Source organism: Aedes aegypti, chromosome 1 (assembly GCF_002204515.2).
Source record: "Aedes aegypti strain LVP_AGWG chromosome 1, AaegL5.0 Primary Assembly, whole genome shotgun sequence".
Classification (NCBI taxonomy): domain Eukaryota; kingdom Metazoa; phylum Arthropoda; class Insecta; order Diptera; family Culicidae; genus Aedes; species Aedes aegypti.
In genome coordinates, this window is record NC_035107.1 from 291647755 (window position 1) to 291671018 (window position 23264).

The following is a 23264-nucleotide window of genomic DNA, read 5'->3' on the forward strand; positions in this document are numbered from 1 at the left end:
GAAAATCATCATCATCTCAATCGCAACGTTCTAAGCATCTTCTAGACTAGAGGCTTAAGCTCAGGTCAGCGCTTCGATTAGTTAGTGCTTTGCCGTCGGTATCCAGTGGCGCATCACCGATTGTGCTTCTCGTGTCGCTCTCCCTCTCTAGTCTAAACATTGAAGTTGCGCGAGTGTTTGATTGGCGCTTCCCAATCGGAAAAGAAATAAATTACGTGTAATTCTAGTCGATATGCAAATCTTCTCAGCATCGGTGATCTTTGCCATTTGCTTTCACTTTCTGACTGCCACGACAGGTGAGTTGCATCCAGCCTTGTCGATTTGTGTGACATCGTTTGAATTTACGATCAGGATTGGCGCGAAAATGCGGTCACGTGGCGGTGTTCCACAAAATCCTCGGAATGCGGCCGGCGAAGAGCCATAACGTCTACGATCAGGAAGCACCGAGTGGACTACTTCCGCTGTACGGTGTCAGTGGGTCTCACGAAGAAGCGGTCAACGCTAGATGTGCTCGATTATGCCGCGATGATCCGGTCTGCTACGGGTACCTTTTGGTGTTCAGTCAGAACGTTTGCTACGGGTACAGCAGTAATCGGACGGCGGCGACAACCCGATACGACTACATCGACGAAGCCAACCACCAATTAGTGACCGACGCTAATGTTGCGTTTTTTGTCAAGACGAACTGCCTGGACGGTTAGTATACTGGCTTATGGAAGCTGAAAGGTACTGTTTCGTATTGTTAGCAAAAGGGTGGAGGATAAGTAATGGATCACTATCGGGGATGATTACCGGCTGGGGCTGGTCGCTTACTATTAGCATGTATTTAGCAAATCACGTTTACGTGATTCTTTTAATTTATTTACTGTGGATCTTCCTTTTTCATCCACTCATTCCGTTCCAAGGTTAAACAGGTAGTAAGGTGAAGTGGGTTATCATTCCATTCTATTCTAACGCAGTCGTGTCAACAAAGTTCAACCAACAGAACTCAACCGAAATTGGTAGACAAATTGAGACTTCTACCGCTCATTCACAATACTCCGCCAATTTTCACACGGAACAATGTCGCGCGGTCGGAAAATGGATTGCATCTGTTTGTTCTTACTTTCGGTTTCATGCTAACGACTATTCTCGCTGAACGTACCGTGGAACACTAATTGACGATGCTGACAGGTTTCTCAAACTATATAAGCGTCTGACTGTGTATTTAAGATTTTTTTTTTTTTGAATGGGCAAACCCGTATAAGCAGATTTTTAATACATTTTATAAAGAAGAATTATATCTTGAATGTACTGGAACCATAATTAACGTGAATATCGTAGAGGTATTCTAACTTCTAACTTCTTCAGGCTTCTCGCTTCAAGCTTCCAGCTTCTAGTTTCAGGTTTCTCGCTTTTCACTTTTCGCATTCAGCTTTTTACTTCTAGCTTATCGATTCTATCTTATAGCTTCTAGATTGTGGCTTCTGGCATCTAGCTTCTAGCTGCTAGCTTCTGAGTGCTGGCTTCTAATTTCTTTAATTCTAGATTCTAGCTTCTAGTTTCCAGCTTCTTGCTTCTAGACTTTAGACCTATCAGCTTCCTGCTTCTAACTTTTAGCTCCTCGATTTTAGCTTCTAGCATCTAGCTCCTTGCTTCTCACTTACTTCTAACTTCTGGCTTCAAACATCTACCTTTCAGCTTCCTGCTTCTCGCTTCTAGCTTCTAGATTCTGGCTTCTAGCTTCTAGCTGCTAGCTTCTAGAATCTGGCTTCTGGCTTCTAACTTCTCGATTCAAACTACTAACTTCTCGCTTCTCGCTTCTTGCTTCTAGCTTCTACCATGCATCTTTCTGCTTCTAGCTTCTAGCTTCTCGTATCTCGCTTGAAGCTTTTCATTTCTAGCTTTTAGCTTCTCGTTTGTATCGTCTAGTTTTTGCTTCTAGCCTCTAGATTCTCGCTTCTTGCTTCTAGCTTCTACCTTACAGCTTCCTGCTTCTAACTTCTGACTTCTAGCTTCTAGCCTTTAGCTTCTAGATAGTTGCTTCTGGCTTCTAAATTGTAGCTTCTATCTTCAAGTTTTTCGCTTCTTGCTTCTGGCCTATACCTTTCAGCTTCCTGCATCTAGCTGCTAGCTTCTCGCTTCTAGCTTCTCGCTTCTAGCTTCTCGCTTCTAGCTTCTCGCTTCTAACTTCTCGCTTCTAACTTCTGACTTGTGGCATCTTCCTGGTAGCTTATAGATTCTGGCTTCTTACTTCTAGATTCTAGCTTCTAGCTACTAGTTTCTCTACCAAAGCTTCTAGCTCCTAGCTTCTCGCTTCTAACTTCTGGCATCTTACTTCTAGCTTCTCGCTTCTAGCTTCTAGATACTAGTTTATCGCTTCTAGCTTTTAGCTTTTAGTTTCTAAATTCTTGCTTCTGGCCTCTCGCTTCTTACTTCTAGCTGCTCGCTTCTTACTTCTAGCTCCTATTCTTGGGCTGACCTCACGCCAGAGCCCTGTTTAACTTCTACTGGACGCTCATGTGAACTCCGCTTTTCTACGACTCGTTCTCCGCTGCTGCTGATCGAGTTTTCCTGGTTGACCAGTTTGATGCTGAGCACGGTCCAGCGATTCCGGTTGAAGGATGGCTTCTGGTTCACAGGTGCTCCGACGACTCATGCCGGTGATACGTTATGTACTATTCAGAGTAGTCCCCGACGGTGAATATATCCTACTCCGATGAAGATTTCTCCGGCGGCGGAAGATCTCCCGAACCGAAGCTACCCGGGCAGATGCCGAGGTCGGTCCTGCGATCCCAGCGGAGGGAAACATTCGATTCACAGGCGCCCTGATGACCATTTGCTGGTGCTAAATCGTGGTCTACTCAACTAGTCACCCCCCCCCCTTTTAGCTACTCGTTTCTAGATTCTAGTTTTTCGCTACTTGCTTCTAGCCTTTACCCTTTTGCTTCCTGCATCTAGCTTCTAGCTTCTCGCTTCTAATTTCTGACTTCTAGCATCTACCTGGTAGCTTCTAGATTCTGGCTTCCAACTTCTAGATTCTAGCTTACAGCTTCTTGCTTCTAGCCACTAGTTTCTCGCTTCTTGTTTCAAACCTCTACCTTTCAGCTTCCTGCTTCTAGCTTCTAGCTCCTATCTTCTCTCTTCTAACTTCTGGCTTCTAACTTTTAGCTTCTCGTTTTTCGCTTCTAGCTTCTAGATTATAGTTTATCGTTTCTAGCTTTTAGCTTCCGATTTCTCGCTTCTAGTTTATAGTTTCCAAATTCTTGCTTCTAGCTTCTAGCTCCTAGCTTCTCGCTGCTAGCTTTTAGATTCTGGCTTCTAACCTCTAGATTCTAGCTACTAACTTCTCGCTGGCACATGTTCTGCATGATGTTAGATTTAGAACGCTTGCGGTTTCTGACATCATCTCGCTTCGTATATCGCAGAATCGAGGACTGTCAAATAAAACATGCTTCTGTGTCTGATATGATGATATTTCCGGAAACATCCATGGCCTGACAAAAACTGGGTCAAGAAGAAGTTAACTTCTCCCTGTTTTCTGGTCGTCTACATCGACACGTTAGGAATGAGCCTTTGGGTCCACCTTTCTTTGTCCGAGTTATTCCACTCCTGCTGCCACTTGGCCATTGTATCCAATCTGATGGTATTCCTCACATTTCCAGTGTCCCTTTGCTGGAAGAACATTGCACCTCAGCCAGAATGATGATAATGGGGATCATTTTGGCGATAACGCACACTGCCTCCGACGATATAGTGTGCGGTAGGCACTCGCCACCCACCCGTATAACCATGAGCCGGAACGTACCTGCCAGCTTCTCTCGATTGCGTTTGGTTGTCAACGATGCAACCCAAGTCAGGACTCCGTATCTCAATATGGACGATGATACGTTCGCCAGAAGTCGCCTCGTGCGCTTCGATAAGATTGCGTGTCCTCCGACGTTGATCTCGAACTACTAGACCGCCTTGCAGTTGCTGACCAGCACCACCTCCGTTTTGTGATGTGCCAACTGCAGCTTGACTCCAGCCATCCACGATTCAATGATGTCTAGCGATTCCGCTGTCAGCATCTCCACCTCCTCCGCAGTCTCGTAAGTTATCGCAAGAACGACGTCATCTGCTGATCCGACGATCTCGACTCCATTCAGCAGTGTTAAGGTTAGTGCAATGTTAGACCAAGTATTGAACCCTGTAGAACTCCGATACTTCAATTAACATCCGTCCCTGATTTGTGTCGTAAACCAGTACCCGGTTCGGAAAGTAGCTTTGCAGAACTTCACACAGCTATTCGGGGACCCGCATTCTGTGCAGAACTGTGGCGATATCCTCCCAACTGGCACTGTTGAACGGGTTCTTAACGCCTATCGTTACCACTGCGCATTATCAATTGCCTCTCCTCTTCTGCTTGGACGCTTTCTCTGCGTACGCGTGCTGCACGAATAACATCCACCGTCAAAGCCTTTTACGGAATCCAAACTGCCTTTTCGACAATCCGTTCTCGCTTCCCGTGTAGATCGTCATCCTGCCCAGGATGACCTTCTCCAGAAGTTAACCAATAGTATCCAGTAAGCATGTTGGTCTATATGAAACAGGATCTCCTGGCGGGTTTCCCGGTTTTGGCAGCAACACCAGCTACTGCACCTTCCATCTGTCTGGGAAGCAGCCTTCCACTATACACTTTTGCAACGCTGTCCTAAATACATCTGGGAACGAAAAGATTGCTGCCCTTAGCACTACGTTGTTGATACCACCTGGACCGTGAGCTTTGATCAGCTTCAATCCTTTCACAATCGTTATCAGCTCGGTGTTAGAAACTTGGATATCGGAATTTCTTCATCTTCATCTTCATCAGCGTACGGTGTGGGTGGTCACGCGGTGGGAGCATGCGTAGGAAAGAGACCGTCCACTATCAATTTCAGTTTGTCGGGGCACATTTCAGTTGATCTTCTTCTTCTTTCTGGCGTTACGTCCCAACTGGGACAAAGCCTGCTTCTCAGATTAGTGTTCTTATGAGCACTTCCACAGTTATTAACTGAAAGCTTCCTTTGCCGGTTGACCATTTTTGCATGTGTATATCGTGTGGCAGGTACGAAGATACTCTATGCCCTGGGAATCGAGAAAATTTCCTTTACGAAAAGATCCTCGACCAGCGGGATTCGAACCCACGACCCTCAGCATGGTCATGCTGAATAGCTGCGCGTTTACCGCTACGGCTATCTGGGCCCCCAACATTTCAGCTGATGTTCCAGGGATATGCGTCAGCTTCCCGGCACAACTACTTGTAGCAGTTCGATTTACTCGTCACTATCTACTGTTTGAGCGCGGCTCTGGCCATCCGGTAGGTCACCTTACGCTCTTCCATGCTGGCCTCCTATCTAGCTCTCTGCACGCGTCTTCTGGTTCTTAAGCAGGCAGCAAGGAGGATGCTGTCTCTGTCCTATCACCAGTATGCAGGACACCGCTGATTCCTCGGATCCAAATTTCTCGGCATAGTTGCATTACACGCTCTCGCCAACGCTTCTGTCAGCTCTCCTGCGTCCATATTTGGAGCGTCATTTAGGTATTGCTCGGAGTGCTTCGACGAAAAGATTCTTGTCGAAATGCTTCGTCTTCCACCTACGTTCTCCATTCTATAGTGCACATTTTCTTCTGACACTGTTGTCTCTGAGACAACAACTCTGTCATTTGCCTCAGTGACGAGAGCAACGCCCTTGTATCTCTCACGAGGAGACCATCGTTTTTCTTTCTTCTTCGGTTTCTTTCTATTTCTGTTCCTCTCCTTTCGTGCTGCATTCTTCTCCTTTTGGCCTTTAACGGTGTGCCATTCACTGCCGTTATTCTGTTCGCTGACGCACTCACTATCGCTTCTCTGCTTTTCGGGATCTCGCTGTTCTCCTGGTGTATCCCTCGTTGTTTTCTCCGAGCGGGTGGTTGGATTGCTTGAAGGCTTCAGCTGTGAACCGACTGTTGCATTCACCGTGATCAATGCCTTTTCGGCTTTTTTCGCTATACTCCGTAATTCCTTATGTCCGCGTTCTGCGGCTGTAACGGTGGAATTGTTGCTCGTGACCAGCTGCTTGATCCTAAGGTGGACATTGTTTCTAGTCTCGACGAATTTATAGAGTTCGTTGACCTTCCTCTTTACTTCCGACAACTCCGACTTCTCATGCTGCCGGTCGTTGCTACTCTCCGACTTTGGTGTGAACATTTCCCGGTGGCTCACTTTCTGGCGAACTCTGCATCTTTCCGCTTCTTGAAAATACTATCGAGTCTTTGTTTCCTCCACTAGATTCTTCATCCATTCGAATGGGTCCCCCCTTCGGGCCGCTATCTCCACTCGTTGTATATAGTCGCCTTTCGCGATTCCATGGTTGTCTATGCAAGCAGGGAGGCCATGCTAGGGTTGACACAATCCTTCATGTGGGTTGTATTGAGAGCCGGATCGGCGTAAGTCAGAAACAGTGGCGTAGCTAGGGCTTTCGGGGCCCGGTGCGGTGACAAATTTGGGGGTCCTTTAAAATAGGGTTGCTATGCTAACATACAATTAACATGTGACTAGTCAACAGGGCTGGTAGCGGCTTAGTATCTTAAAATATGAAATTAGAGACGTAATGCCTGAAAAACCTGATTAAAAATTATCTGACCAAGGACTACGCTTCAATAATCATTCCTCAGAGAATCCGGTCTTCTCTTATAGGGTCTTTCTAAAAATGTATGTGATGTTTTCTCGTGACGTTTCGTTAAATATTAGAATATGTATTTAAGGATTTCATGATAGCGAAATTCAGGTGTTTGCTTAGATATTTCCTCGTTTAATAGTTCAAAAATTTCTTCAGGAGTTTAATGAGCGATTCCCACACAAATTTCACAAAGAATTCCTGGCTGATTTTCGTTCAGGATACCTTGAAGATTTTTTCAGAAATTACTCCAGGGATTTTTTCAAAGATTCGTGTCTCAAGGAAGTGATCTTTCTCAGTACTCATAAAGCGATTCTTCCATAGAACTGAGAAATAACTCTAAAGATTTCTTCGGAGGGTTTTTTGGATTTCCTCTTATTATCATTCAGCGTTTCTTTAGTATTGCAACTAGAAATTTGTATAGATTTTTGCCAAGTTTCCTTTAGGAATTCTTCAACAGATTGTTACAAAAATATCCCAAAGAAATGCTGAAAGAATAAATCAAGAATATTCCTACGCACGTCTCCAAGCAATGGCAACAGAAATTGACCAGAAATAGTTAGATGGAAATCCTTTAAAAAACCAGTGAAAATGTCTAAACTAAATTACCTGATTTTGACAAAATAGATGATAAATTCCTACAAGAGAAAAGCCTTTTAAAGATCTCCGGATTTTTTTCCAGACTCTTGTGAAAGTCTTGGATAACTGGTCCAAAAAAACTAATAAAGTAATTATTGGTAAACTTACCAAACGAAATCCAAAATCTCCTGCAGGATTTTCTAGGGAAAATCTCTAGTGAATCTCATGTGGAACTCTTGAAAGAATTGCAGAAAGCATTGCTGTAGCATTTTGTGATGTTAAACCTTAAATCTTAAACTGACGAATCCATTGAGAATTTACTTTCAAAATTATCCAAGAAGTCACAACAATTTTTTATTAAACTTAAGGGAGGGATTATTGTCGAGCACTCGACACTGAATAAATCTGTAAGTCGCAGACGAAATAGGCCGATCTGTCAAGATAAGCAACATATTAGAGTTTAAAGGTATTTGTTCGCCTTACTAGTGATTTTAGTATTTTTATTTTTTTTACAAAAGTGAAGTGTTAAAGTTTAATTAGTAGTTTTTTTCTCTTATCCAAGAAGTGTTTAAATGAACCTAAAATTTATGAAGATATGAATAAGGGATCCCCAGTTGAATTTATAGTAAAATTTCTGGAAGAATTCCTATTAGATTTTGTGGAATAATCCTTGGTATAATTTATGGAACAATTCCTGTGATATTGGGATACTTCCTGAAGGAGTGATTTTGAAATGACACAAAGTAATACTGAAAAGAATTACAGAGCTTTTCAAGAAATTCTTGCTTGGCTTCTCAAAAATATTTCTACGCGAATTTTTTCAACACTTAACAAAACTATGTATAATTTCTCGCAAGTATTACTGTAGGAATCTTTTTCTAGTTATTACTCTGACATGGTAATTATTGAAAAAATCGGTCCACTAGAGCATGCTTGTCCGTTGTCTAGTGTTAAGTTACAGTCTGTGCAGCCAAATGGCTGAAGATGGTGTCCGTGTGTCCGTGTCCGTGTCCGAGATCTAATCGATTATAGTATAAACAAAACGCAGTAGTTCTGCGATTCCAATGATCTTCATTTAACATTTAATAATTCTATCATCCTTTCAACTCCTCCAGTGCCCCTCAAATGCGCCACCACCAAGCTCTTCCCACTGGTGTCCATCCCGGGAGCCGCTCTGATCATGCCATCCTCTCACCATCTACTGCCGCGGCTGGTCACCCGAGACGAGTGCGCCAACGCATGCTTCCACGAGCAACGATTTCCCTGCCGCTCGGCCCGATTCGTGCGCTCCTTCCGAAACAATCGCCATCGCCTTCGGTGGTCCAAGATCGATCGGGCGCAAATGGGTCAATGCTACCTTAGCCGAACCCATCGGTACGCTCACCCGGAAGCGTTTCGTCGGGGCTGGGAGGATGACGAGGAGTATTTAGAGAATCAGTGCCACGCAATGGGAGATCGGGGTTCGGCTGGCTGTTCGTTCGAGCAGCATCGTGATACGGCTTTTGTCTATGCTGACGATTCGCTGATCGTATCGGAAGAGAAAAGCTGCAGCGAACGGTGCTTGAATGAGGATCGATTCGTTTGCGTGGGCTATACGTATCACAATGCGTCGAGCGGGGGAGGTGGAGGAGGGCCAAGATGTTCGCTGCATTCGGACGATCTGACGAGTTTGGGCCCTAAAGCTGTTCGGACGGTGATTGATTCGGTTTACGCCAAAAGGGTGGCTTGTTTGAAGCTGGCGGAGCAATGTCTAAGCAATAGAATGGAGGTGGCGTTCGATCCGGACGAAGAGTACCGCGGAAGGATGTACTTGAACACTGCGCATCAGAATTGTAGTTATGAGGTGACTAACAATGGAACGCAGCTGCTGGAGATCGCAACTGGAAACGAACTTGTGGAGTCTCGTTGCGGAATACGGCGAGCCTTCATCAAGGGAAATATGTTTGAGTGAGTATGATTGATGAGACAATTTATACGATTTCATGAGTAATTCGTTTTTGTCCAGCTTTCTTGTGTTCGCATACGTCTACATTCAGCGGCATCCGGTGATTCGTACGCAGGCTGATCGTCTCCTCAAAATGGGATGCATCCATCACTTCGATTCCGCCAACGTAACTCAGCTGATGAACAACCTTCCGATGCAATCGACCGTGGACTTCATCCCGCATAGTCAGACGTTTAGTATCGGCTCCACTGAAGTCCGCAATGGCACGTCCAAAGTTGTGAAAGGTGTCACCACTGAACTGATCGACGTGGAAACGCAAGCAGAAGTCTTCGAAGCTACTCTTGGACAGCTGCTGGAGATGCGAATCAAATCGTCCAATCCCGCCTTCGACATGGTACCGCACAGTCTGCAGGCCTATTCGGGTGACCAAACATTGACACTTCTGGACGACAAGGGCTGTCCGCTGGATGGACAGCTCCTATCGGGCTTTCGGAAAGAGAAAAAGGCCTCCGAGATTGTACTAGCGGCACGTTTCCATGCCTTTATGTTTCCCAGCTCAACAACGATAAATTTTAGGCTAACGATCCAATTCTGCTACGAATCGTGCCCCAAAGCGGTGTGCTTCTATCAATAAAGTATTCTAAGTATAAAAATGCCTATATCTTTAGTATGGTTGTATTTTTTCCTCTTGCGAGTGACTAAAAGCATGCAAGCTATGCGTAATCTCGTGTGCGACTTGGCGTGAACTCCTTTAAGTAGGAATGCGATCCCGCAGGTAAGCCATGATTGATTCCGTTCCTTTTTCCAGTATCTGGTGGCGCGGCTGTCGAAAGCCGTTTCCGATCAATTCAAGTGTGCTAGAAGTAAAGACATATAAGTCAATTTTTGTTCAGTTAAAATACTGCAATCCTTACGTGATGTTCTTCAGCAGCCCCAAAACTGGTGGCACTTGCTTGATGTTGTTGTTGGCCAAATCCAGCGTTGCCAGTCGAGGCAGTGCGGCCAGTCCACTCTCTGTGGCATCGATTTCCTCTATCTTGTTATCACGGGCCAGCAAGATCTCCAGCCCCTTCAATTCGTAAACGCTCGGCGGAATACGCTTCAACTGATTGTTGGCCACATTCAGTTCCCGCAATGTAACCAACAAGCCAACGACTTCCGGTAGATCAGCCAGCAAGTTGTTGGAAATGTTTAGATAACTGATTCTCTCGAACCGCGAAAAGAACATGGGAATCGTTTTGAGAAGGTTGAAACTGATGTTAAGCTCCGTCAGTTGATCTGCCAAATGTGTAATTCTGTAAAAAAATACGTATGCCATACATTCTAGTACTCCTCACTAACCATCTACGAACCGTTCTTACCCAGAAGGAACCTCGCCCAGTTTGTTCTTGCTGATGTCCACATTGTACACCGAAGCCTCCGCAGCGTCCAGAAACACTTGCTCCGGAACATCAATCAAATTCTTATTACTCACAATCATCGACCTTCCCTTCTTCATCTGATAAACGTCCGGAAAAGTGCTCTCCTCAAACGGAGCCTTCACATTCTCGGGGCCCCCCTTTCCTGGACCATCCCGTTCCCGAAGCGTCTTCAGAATCCTCTGCGTTCCACACTGGATGATATCCCTCCGGATCGACCTGATCGGATTTCCCTCCACCTGCAAGCTCACCAAGTGAGCCAACGTCGACAAACAAGACGGCAAACTACTGATCGAGTTGTTCGACAGATCCAACCGGGTCAGGCTAGCCAGCATCGATATCTCATCCGGCAGCTTCTCGATCTTGTTGTCACGCAGATCCAGAACCTTCAGCTGCGGCAGATTTTCGCAGAAGTCCGCCGGGATGAATTTGATGAAGTTATTCGAAATGTGGATTTCTTTCAGAGCATCGCAACCGGTGAAGTCCGGCAGCTCTACCACATCGTTGTGCTGCACGTACAGACATTCCAGCTTGCGGAGTTCGCCCATCACGGGCGGTAGTTGCTTCAAATCGTTCTTCGCCAGGTCCATTTTGTGGAGGTCTATAAAGAGGGCAAAATTCAGCTAAGTATCACTTCAAGCAACCCGCGCCTTCACTTACTTCTCAAATTGACGATATCGTTCGGTAGCTCTATGAGCCGGTTGTTATTGAGCGTTAGCTGTTGCAGTCGCACCAGAAACCCAATGCCGCCCGGGAGCGAGTTAAGACTGTTAAAGGAAATGTCCTACATTGCGAGATTCAAAGTTGGTCACATGTTAATGAAAAGCCTTGGGTGGAGGTTATCAGCATTATTACCAGCACTTCCAGCATGATCAGGTCGCTCACGTTGCTGTGGATTTCGGAGAAGTCATTGTGCGCCAGGCTGAGCACCTTCAGTTCCTTCAGCTCGAAGAAACTCTCCGGCAGCTCGGTGAGCTTGTTACGGCTAATGTTTATCTTGGTTAGTTTGGTAAGGCAGCCGATACCGTCCGGGAGGCTGGTTAGTGCGTTATCTTGCAACTGCAATGGATTGTATGATTTAGAGCATGTTTAGGCTTTCGTATAGGTACTCAACAATTATTATTGCGAAGCTACAGATTACAATGAAAGGTAAGTAACTATTGTTCTATTATAATATTATTCGGTAATGCATTGAGCAGATTACGTTCCAACGTGGAAATTCAAAAAAATATACTTGATATATGATTGATAAGACGCGTCTACCAGCGCTTGAATAAATGAACAAATAGAATAATTTGAACAGAAGACTTAAGGTGATTATAAAACGAAGCCAAACTTCGAATTTTCAAGTGCACAAGACTGGAGAATCTGACAACAGTTCGCGTTGAAAATCAATCAAATTACTTGCTTGCTGGTGGTGACCAATGGGATAAATTTTCAACGTGGAGCGCTGTTTGGTTCTCATGTCTTGTGCTCTTGAAAATTTGAGGTGTGGCTTCGTTCTATAATCTCCTTAATTAGTAAAAATGTGAGAAACAGGTTATAATGCCACATTTAACAATGTGAATTTTATGTTTAAGCACGTCACGTGGTTAAATGAGTGACATCGTGGAAGAAAAATACCCTGCTTAGGTCAAATTCGAACACGCGACACTTGTATGTTAGACGAACGCTTTACCAATTAAACTACGGTTCAAAAGATCTATAGCTGAAGTACAAAAGCTTTTGAAAGCGTTATGGTTAGATTATATCGTAGATTAGAAAGTTTCGATGTAATCCAAGAATTAACATAAGCATTGAACACGTCTTAACGCATAAAATCTTAAAATTCTGGTTCGTTACCTTAAAAGAAGACTTATTTCTGTGTCTGAGAGAATAATTACTCATCATTCGACATGTGATGATGTAAATACTGGCCACGTGCTTGATGGAGAACGGAAAAGTAATCATATGACAAGCATCACGGAGGCATTCGTTGCAGTTAGTGGGAATGTAATGTTGGAGACAGGACATGGTAAACAGGGGACAACCTTCTATTCTGCAATATTCCTACAAAATCACGAGTCATCATCTTATACATTGCTCTAGAGATTGCGGACCTTGAGCAACTGTTCCATGGATTCATTCAGGAACTTCTTCTGGCATGTTTCTTGTAGACTTCCGCAAATATTGATCTGAAATCTGAAAAGCTTCACGCGAGATCCACTAGAAATTTTGTGAGGGTTTTCAGAAATTCTTGGATTCCAGATATTTTTTGCGTTAAATTTTTGAAATCCTCCAAGTTTGTCTTATGGGATTGATTCAAAAATGTAACAAGGAATTCTTCAAATGATATCTCCAAAAAATAATTCACTTATTGCTCCTCCTTCTACAAGGAAGTTCGCTAAAGGCTTATCCGGAGATACTATAAAAATAAATAAATAAAAACAAATTTCAAATTACGAATCGAAAGGATTGCATTAGGAAGTGCTTAAGTAATCATCAAAGAAAATCCTACATACAAACTTTGCATACTCCAAACCTCAAGAATTCTTGAGAAAACTTTTGTTAATATCTTCTTATGGAATCTTTGGAGAATTGTTGTCGGAATAAAAGGAGCTAGAATTGAGAAAATAATTGCCTGAGCAGAACTCCCTGCAATACAATGACTGCTTTGTCATGAGGATTATTTGTTACTATAAGTGCAAAGGATATAACTAATCTAGAACCCAAAATCCTTATAGAGATTCCTAATTATTCTTACTTCCAAAAGAGATTTTAATAACATCCTTAGAAAAACTCTTTTATAATCATAGGGAAGAATTGTTACAGAATCCTAATATGGATTCTTAGGAGTCATGCACAAACCCATTCTTGAAGAAACCAGATAAAAATTCATACGAAATCCAGAGGAAGCTTCTAACAGAATATATAAAAGAACTTTTATATAATTTTGAAGATGATTCTTATAAAATACAGAATAGGATTCTTAGAGAATACAGAAAATGATACTTACAGAGAAGGCACTTTTAAAATCCAAAGAAAAATTCTTACAGAATCCAGAGAAGGATTGTTATAGAATCCAGCAAACGAATCTAACTTCTTGAAGAATGCTGAGATGAATTCCTACAGAGTCCTGAGAAGGATTCTTACAGAATCTCCAGGAACTCTTACAGAACCCTGAGAATGTTTCTTACAGAATCTCACAGAATCCTGAGAAGGATTCTCACACAATTTTGAGCAGGATTTTCACAGAAGCCTGTGAATGATTCTCACACAATCCTGAAAAGGATTCTCACAGAATCCTGAGAAGAGTTCTCAAAAAGTCCTGAGAAGGATTCTCACAGAGACCTGAGAAGGATTCTCACAGAGTCCCGAGAAGGATTCTTACAGAGTCCTGAGAAGGATTCTTACAGAGTCCTGAGTTGGATTCTCACAGAGTCCTGAGAAGGATTCAGAATCCAGAAATGGATTCTCACAAAACACAGAAAATGATTCCTACAGACTTCTGAAATGGATGCTTACAGAACCCTGCGAAAGATTCTTACAAAATTCAGAGAAGGATTCTTACAGAATCCTGGGACGGATTCTTACAGAATCCTGAGAAGAATTCATACAGACCCAGAAAAGTATGCTTACATAATTTTGAGAAGAATTCTTGGAAAACCCTGAGAAGGATTCACAGATTCCTGAGAAGGATTCTTACTTAATTCTGAGAAGGATTTTATAAAAATCAAAAGTTATATTTAAACAGAATCTTAAAATACCTTCTTATAGAATTCTGAGAATAATTCTTTAAGAATATTGAGAAAGATTGTATCTTAATCTTAAGGGGCGGTCCATTAATTACGTAAGACAATTTTGGCGGTTTTTCGACCCCCCCTCCCCCCATGGTAAGATTTTTTGTATGAAAATTACAAATAATTTGTATGGCGCGTAAGAAATCTCAAAGCCCACCTCCCCCCCTAATCCCTTACGTAATTAATGGACCGCCCCTAAGAAGTATTCTCACAGATTCCCGAGAAGGATTCTTATGAAATCTGGAGATAGATTATAACAAAATCCACAGAGAGATTTAAAAAAAAATCTGAACGAGATACTTCCTGAATCTTGGATTGGATTCTTGTAAAATCTTAAACTGATTTTTTTACAGAAAACTAAGAGGGATTATCACAAGACTATGAGATATTCTCAAAAAATCCTTAGACGGGCTCTTGCAGGATCCTGAGATAGATTCTTTTTGAAAGATGAATGTGAGAGAGTTTTTAACACAATCTTGAGCAGGATACTCGGAACCTTTTTTTTTTAATTTCAATACATTGACCCACGGTTTTTCCAATTAGTAGAGGAAATTTCTGGAAACCGTTGTGATCCAGCAAATTGCCGATAAAAAAAAACTTTGCTTGCACATTGAGTTTATTTCGCTCTTCATGAACCTTGTTCACTAGGGTGTATCAAAATTTCACTTTTTGGGAAACCCAAAGACTCAACCTACAAATAATAAAGTGTGACAATTTTGAAAGTGTAATTTTCAATACTTAATTGGTCGGCGTTAAGTCAGACCAAGTGCAAAGCTTAAAAAAAACAGGTTATTCTGTCATTTGCCACTTTACCGAAGTTCCATTTCACTGTTATCGAATTTGATGAATATTGTAAACTGCGAGTGATATGTAGTAATTTTATTAACCCATCTACCAGCAGCTTCATTTTTTCGCCATAAAAATATATTCAAATCGCGATATACCTATATTTATTTTTGAATATTTTTACACCATTTTTTTACAAGTTCTCAGAAAACTCTTCTGTTTTTAGAATCTGTATCGGTTCTGATCATTGGTCATCTGGATCCGGAGATATTCCAAAATTCCTTGGGGGACCGATGCGTAGCCATTAACCACGTTAATTCCTCAGGCTACTGAACTTTTATCGTATTCGGATATTAACTTTTTGGAACAAATTGATGAGAGTATGTTGTGATAAAATGAATCAATTTGGTGAAGCTGTTTTTGAGTAAAGACCTTTTAGGTTTCTGGTACCACGCTGGCCAAACTAAGATCTTGAACACCTCAAAAAACATCATATCGTAATTTTCAGATATCTGCAAGAATACTGAACCAATTTGTATGATTTTTTTCACGTAGACGTAAACGTCAACTTATAAAATTGGCCTTTTTTTAATATTTAAACAATATTTTTTGCATTGAACTTGATATAAGGTACCGTGGGGTAAGTGGATACAGAAAAATCAATCAAATCAACTTCATTGTTATGTACAGCTCACGTGAATAATGTAATTCAAACTTTTTTCTGTGGATAACAAATGAGGGACTTATATACTTCAAATCGTCATTTTTCGAATCGTAGCGTTCTAACGGACCATAATGCATTGTGGATTTCCCAAAGGGACGGAAATCGTTGAAGAACAAGTGGGTCTTCAATATCAAACACGCTACGGATAGTTCTGCCGAGCGTTACAAGGCAAAACTTGTAATCAAACGATTCTCGCAAGTGAATGAAGTTGATTACCTACAGTGAAACATATTCTCCTGTTGTCCGCTACGATACAGTTCAACATCTTCTTGCACTGGCGCAACTTGATCTTCTCGTCTACCAATGTGATTTGGACGATGAGGAGATATACGACGATGCTCCCTAGAAGGTCTGCAGATGGAAGAACGCTCTGTACGGACTCAGACAGGCAAGGAAAGTTTAGAACATAAAGCTGGATCATAAACCCACGCGAATGGGACAGAAACGCTCGAAGTACGACACTTGTGTGCACTACAAAGTGATCGACGGTTCATGTCAACGACTTTTTTCTTGTACTCCAACGACCAAGAGTTGGTCGACGATGTGAAGCAACAGTTGAGCGAAGCGTTTCAGACGAAGGACCTAGGCCTAGCCAAGCAAATTCTTGGACTGCAAGTCACCAGGACCAACGGTGCAATAGATGGTACGTAGATAAGTTTCTAGAAAAATACAATCTGAGCAACTGTTATCCAGTATCGACATCATCGCTGGACGTGAATCAGCGCGAATGTTAAAAATTAAGAGCCCATGAAATGAGGGGGAAAGCAAAAAAAGATGTAGGCTATTCCATTCCGTGAGCTAATTGGAGGACTCCACTTCATCGCACAGTGCACTAGACAAGACATTAGCCATGCTGTAAGCATGGTCAGGTCGTTTTGCAGTAACCCTGGGACACTGGACAGTTGCCAAACGAATTACCTCAAAGGGACCAAGCAGTGTAAGCTAACGTACCGGGAGGGATGTGGACCCGGAGTTCTCTGGATATCGTGACGCTGATTGCACGAACGATCCGGAAACCAGACGATCCGTTAGTGGATATGCACTTCTACAGTGTGGTGAAGCGGTTTCATGGAGTTCCAGAAGGCAAGCTACTGTCGCTTTATCGACCACAGAAGCAGAAAACATGGCGCTTTCGATGGCCACTCAAGAAGCTGTCTGGTGGAGAGGATTTATCTGTGAGCTGTACGACATCAACGAGTTTCTGGTTGAGAAGGAAATGGGCTATTCAGCAAGAACGAAACACATCGACGTGAGGCATCATTTCGTTTTTAGCAGGTAGAGGTAAAGGCAATCAAGCTGGAGCATGTGGCTTGCAGTATTTAAGCGGCAGACATCCTTACCAAGGCGTTTTTTTTTTTTTTTTCTGTTCGGAACATAAACCACTGCGACCAATATTTGATCTATTGTAGTATATCCCGTGTCCTTTGTGTAGTGCATGTCGTGTTACTTTGTCACTATCGAGAAGTGATAAAGTATTCGGTTTTTTTACAGTTATCATTCCTAACTTGATCACAGGAAAGGATTCTAATTGAAAGGTTCCGCTTTTTAAACCCTTCGAAGGGTGTGGTGGGTACACTCTCCGCAGGCGCGCCCCTTTATCAGTCAAAATCGGATCCCTTGATAAAGTCGGGAAGTGACACCGATATTGTCCATGCATCAGAATCCTAGTCCTTACTTCTTCAAACTAGAGAACAATAAATAAAAGATTAGAAAACAACTTGTTGATTTCGACTCATTTTTATCCTTGTCTCAAGGTCATTCTCGGCTACTGGAAAACCGAGACTTGTTACTTTTAACAAGGTTTAAAATGTAACAAGGACTAATAGTGTTCCTTTGATTACTATAGCATCCTGTTCTCTTCGTTTGAAGCAGTCAGGACTAGGGTTCATTGGTAGATCTTTACCCCATAACGCACCACGAAAAGGTGATCTACCCGCGTTATGGGTTAAGGCGTTACCTGAACCAAAACTGCAAGAAGATCGAAAGTTATTGGGTGTTATACATATACACCAGGTCCGTCACACTCGGGCTCAGATTGGGTACCACTTCTAGTACTGCATTTGGTCCCTCGGTAGTACAAAAGGTACCCAAGTTTGACAGATCGCAGTACACTTTTCACGGCATTCTAGATTACCTTATGAGCCATAAAATTTTGGGCAACTGCAAGGAACATTGGGGTCTTTAATTTGTCTTTGTATAGGGTAGATGTACCAATAGTGGAGGTACTAAGCATGATTGAACTTAATTTAACCGCCTTAATTCAAGAAGCGCAATTAATGCACATGTTGATGTTGTAACGGGAAGTAACGACCATTGACTTAATGAGAAAAATGATTTCATCGCAGTAATCCACGGCATGTCAGTGAAAAATAATACCTCCACTATTGGTACACTGTTCCTTTAGATGCGGTATATTCTTAATTTGTGTTCCTATAGTTGCGGTATCCGTTGTTTTCTTATGGAATCCTCCACTATAGGAACACTTTACCGCAACTATTGGTACAAGTAAGAAAAGCTTTAGCAATTTTAGTGATATTTCATCAGTTTCAAAGCAATTTGAACACTCTTTTCAACTGTTCCGTGTATCAACAAGCCAATACGTCGATTGGCAGTGTCGGTTATGTGACTAATGTAATGAAATCAGTGAAAACGGCACTACCGCAACTATAGGAACACCCACAACTAAGGGAACACTTACCCTACACGCTTAACCTTCCTTGTGCATTGGGGTCAATTTTAGCCAATCGGCATGTAAAGGAGCTGTTACTTTGTAGAGAAAAGAGATAGAAATTTGAAATTTTCTGACTATTTCTAACTTTTGAAAACGAGGTTATGTTAACATGACAACATATGAGTGATTCCAAGCAACAGCACCAAAATTTGGTAAATTTTTTAATTCATTTTTTTCTATTGAGCTGAAACTTTGCACAGTTTTCCAGTTCCATCTAAATCGTCATTTTCCGATATCAAATCTTCAAGTTGAGTCACGACTAACTTTTCAAAAGGGTGTATGTGAAAATGGTTCAAAAATATTCAAAAAGCTACACAGCAAAAACGGTTCGTTCGATTGTTAGACAACTAAAGAAACAAAGTTAGACAACTAAATAAAGATTCCAAAAAAAAATACACACAGTAAAAAAAATTAAACCAATAAACAAAAAAGTTATGACATTTCAAACATGTCACAATTTTCACATTTAGTAGAAAAAAAAAAATTTTTTTTCGGTGTTAATTATTACGGGAACCGCAGTTTGTTGCTGATTTTATTGTTAAGGGCCTTGCGTGAATTAAACAAGTCGTTTTCATGTATTCATTAGTATTATGTATATTATATGTATAAATATTATGTATATGTATAAATATTATATGTATATGTATATATGTATAAATTAAAATGAATTAACAGATTACACCAAAATAATTTTTTTTTTACCAGGATATTTTTTTTAGAGTATGATCGATGAGTTTCTAAATGTTATATATAAACTTTAAAAGTTTTGGATTTGGGTATGCGTTATGAGATCATGAAAACATTTTATTAATTCTTATTTATTTATTTATATATTGTTATTCAATTTTTTTACAATATCGAACACTTTTGCATCATTATCAGTACAGTTCGAGTATAGTTTTGCTTTAATTTTATTTTCTGACAATGGAATGAAACAGTGAAATTTTTGGGTTCCTTGGATCGTTTCCGCGTTATTATATTGCTCGCTGAGCTCTGATGCCGTTAATTCGTACTCTTCAGTAGTAGTAAAACAAAATGATAATTTTGTTAAATCTTCTTCTTTTCTGCGATTCGCCCAATCAAATAGTTCTTTTGCAGTTTTAATTGGATGCTCACGTTCTTTGGCTAAACTTGCTCTTGTGGCCATGCGCTTTATGGTTCCTCCAATAGCATCACAAGGACCTTTGCCATGTGACGTAGCAAAGAAATGCCATTCTGCATCAATTCCGTACTTTGATTTAAATTGACATAGGCTCGAAAAATTCTTACGGTTTTTGTACTGCGATGCTGCTCCATCAGACATGAAACATATCTTTCTGATTTCTTTATCCTTATCAACGCGTAAAAAGTTAATCATTTTGGCAATGAACAAATTTACAGATACTGAGTCGTGTCTTAAATCTTCGGAAATTACAATAAAAGTAAAATGTTCAATTTGCGTACTTCCATTGAAATAAATAACGAATGGATGAATTGTAGCTTGTTGTACGTTCCAGTGATGGGACTGCACTTGATCTTGCAATACAAAGCTATAGTTTTCAGAAAAATCACAAATGACTAAAAATTCACCATCTTGTAATGTATTTTTCGTATTTTTTAAAAAGCGGGATTGCTCTGTTTTAATAAAGTCGTGAGGAATTAAACTTTCTAATTTCAAGCAAAAAAATGACACAAACTCATCTACAGGTTTTACTATAGTTTCTAGGTCACACCTATACGTGGTCACCCATTGCTCAAATGATAACTGATCAATATAATTTTCTTCAAACTCAGCGAATAAAGTATTTTCCAATGATGAAGAATCTGGACAATCCGAACAAGATCGTAGATAGCAATTTGATGTTGTATTTTCACACAAAAGACTTCCAGTTAACATTTTAATATCCTTTGATAAATTGATTCTTTTCAAACTATGTAAGATTAGGTTAATATTTTCGTGTGTTGTGCACACACAAACATTATGTGTTCCTGAGTTGGATAGAAGCTTGCATTGCCTTGGACGAAGGCTTGCAAATGAGGAAAAACCTACCTTAATATTTTCGTTAATTTCCTTGAAGCGTGTATACGCTTCTTTCAAAGTAGTCATCATTAATCGTTTTTGGATTGCTTGACGCTTTCCATCTTTTTTTACAGATACATAATCTTTTTGGCCAGGCATAGCTCTACTTACTTCATCGTCTTCAAAATATTGAATTATTTTTTCTTTTGTCTCATCTGTTAATGAAGTACTCGACCTAGCATTTTTGGTTGCAAGACAGTTATTTTTGAATTGTTTTGCCTATTTGCTGTATTTCTATTGGTTTTGAACTCATCAATGGCGTCTTGAATAGACCACGAGCTTGGCAGCATCGACAAAATCAATAATTTTTCTTTCCTTGTCGTGGCTAGATTCGAGAACCTTTCCTTCATATTCATAATTACCTCATCGTAGTCTGTATTTTCCACATCCTCAGGTCCTAATTTGAAGAGGTTTCTTCGTACATCTTCGTTGATTTCACGGTATTTTTTTTTCGGGATAATTGACGTAACCCATCTTCGTCCATTTAATCGGAATCACTTTTATTCCAGCTATCCCTTCGTTGAAGCGTTCGATGTTGACCTTCTGGATGCACTCATCTTCTGATTGATTTGTTGAAACAGATGTCGCTGATGGTACCGTGGCAAGACTATCTGCACTTGGTACTTCTGGTAACTCCTCAGTTGTTGTCGGTGCATCTAGTAATTCCTCAGTTGTTGTTGTTTTCGAACTTCCTGCAACCTGATCCACCGATGATTGCTCGTTTGTCAACGTTTAAACGGCAGGACGTACAAATGCGTAAATTTGTATTCAATGTAGGCATTGGAGCATAACCAGCCGCTTTCAGTTTATCTATGGTGCTTTCGGTGAGATTTCGTAGCTCTTTCGAACACTTTTTTTCTGCAAACGGCCTGCAACAGTTGAGAAAGCGACTACTCATGTTGCTCGTTAGATTTTAATAAGTTTACTTATTAAGTTTAAGTTTTTACTGACTAGTTTGGTGTCGTTTGCTTGACTGAAGAAAAATTTTACAATTAAATCTTTTATAACCATAGTGGTAGTATATTTTTAGCTTTTTCGTGAGTATGTTCATGGTATGTACCTATCATGTTTTTGATGTTGTTGAAGTTACTCGCTTTCTCCCAAATATGATTAACAAAGTCTATTCTCTACCAAGGCGGGTCTATACCCAGGTGTAATCACATTTTAACTTTGTGGAGAAAACCAGCGCCGAGAAAACCGACCTGCTTTACGTATACTAAATCACCTGGGTATAGACCCGCCTTGTTCTCTACGAGGTAAACTTTTTGCAGGTAAACTAGTCGTATACCTGTATAGAAAACTATAGAAATATTAGATTTCTTATAGGTTTCTTTTATCAAAAGGTTTCAACACTATTGAGAGAATTTTTCTTCAGTTACGTACAATAAAAAATATGACACTATCAAGACTTTAGATCACAACACTGGATCGCGTCTAACTTTCTAATAGATGCTATAATAGTTATGAATAATTAAATAAAATATCATGAAAACAACTTGTTAACCTCATGTGGTACCCTTAACAAAAAATTCAGCAACAAACTGCGGTCCTAAAAAAAATTAACAATGAAAAAAAAAATGTTTTTCACTAAGTGTCAAATTTGTGAAATATTTGAAATGTCATAACTTTTTTGTTTATTGGCTTACCATCACCAAATTTTTATGGTAGATAGCTAATATAATGGACCGTTTTCCCTCAAACGGTTGGTACGTTGGTATTCCGATAGGGTTTTGAGATATTTGAGTTTTTGTGACAAAAATGATGTTTTTTAATGCAAAAAAATTTTTTTTTACTGTGTGTATTTTTTTTTTGAATCTTTATTTAGTTATCTAACTTTGTTTCTTTAGTTGTCTAACAATCGAACGAACCGTTTTTGCTGTGCAGCTTTTTGAATATTTTTGAACCATTTTCACATACACCCTTTTGAAAAGTTAGTCGTGACTCAACTTGAAGATTTGATATCGGAAAATGACGATTTAGATGGAACTGAAAAACTGTGCAGTTTCAGATATTTTTGAAATGGTCGATCAGAATCGACTTGCATGCCTCCGTGGAATCCCTCATATGCATAGGACCATATAGTTGCATCATGCGACAGCTCAAAGTTTATGATTTGTTTATCCAGATCTAAGTAGACACCATGCCAAACTTCAAACATAACATCCTTCTTTTTTTTCTGGCGTTACTTTCCAACCGGAATGGAGCCTGCTTCTTAGCTAAGTGTTTTTATGAGAATTTATACAGTTATATACTAAGAGCATGTATATATTCGTTTGACAGGTCTGATGATACTTCATGCTCTGGTAAGTTGAGAACATTTTCAATCTAATAAGATCATCGACCGGTGGGATTCGAACCTATGCCCCTCAGCATGGTCTTGCTGAAAATCAATGGGCCTCCCAAACATAAAATAATTATGTCCGAATACCTTTTCCGTTAATTTATGTTATGTATAAGTAAAAACCAGGTATTGCATTTCATCTCATCATTTGATCATCTGAGAAAGATACGGATCGAAAAGCAAGATATCATCTTAGCGCTCTTGATCGATCTTTCATAAATATCTTTGGTTCATTTGATGCTCGAT

General features: G+C 40.7%; 2 protein-coding genes across 4 annotated transcripts in view; one reads left to right on the plus strand and one right to left on the minus strand.

Moving 5' to 3' along the window:
* LOC5577641 lies at window positions 1-9847 on the plus strand. Its single transcript, XM_021838156.1, has 4 exons — window positions 1-296; window positions 352-696; window positions 8351-9182; window positions 9241-9847. Exons 1-4 carry the CDS (start codon window positions 233-235, stop codon window positions 9812-9814), a joined length of 1815 nt encoding a protein of 604 aa, XP_021693848.1. The 5' UTR covers window positions 1-232; the 3' UTR covers window positions 9815-9847.
* LOC5577640 (leucine-rich repeat-containing protein 40) overlaps window positions 9695-23264 on the minus strand; it is a 21037-nt gene continuing 7467 nt past the window's right edge. For all 3 annotated transcript variants that reach the window (XM_001656588.2, XM_021838155.1, XM_021838154.1), the window contains exons 3-7: window positions 11454-11657; window positions 11259-11382; window positions 10542-11199; window positions 10095-10475; window positions 9695-10037 (exon numbers count right to left, since the gene is read on the minus strand). In XM_001656588.2, the coding sequence (XP_001656638.2) occupies window positions 9932-10037; window positions 10095-10475; window positions 10542-11199; window positions 11259-11382; window positions 11454-11657 (1473 nt within the window). In that variant the 3' untranslated portion in view covers window positions 9695-9931. The remainder of the gene's footprint in view (window positions 10038-10094; window positions 10476-10541; window positions 11200-11258; window positions 11383-11453; window positions 11658-23264) is intronic.

Bases quoted from the DNA above. Each gene is read 5' to 3' on its own strand.
- LOC5577641 (XM_021838156.1), top strand. From the start codon at position 233: ATGCAAATCTTCTCAGCATCGGTGATCTTTGCCATTTGCTTTCACTTT. The intron at 297-351 runs GTGAGTTGCATC...ATTTACGATCAG, and splicing joins CTTTCTGACTGCCACGACAG to GATTGGCGCGAAAATGCGGT. The intron at 697-8,350 runs GTTAGTATACTG...CAACTCCTCCAG, and splicing joins CAAGACGAACTGCCTGGACG to TGCCCCTCAAATGCGCCACC.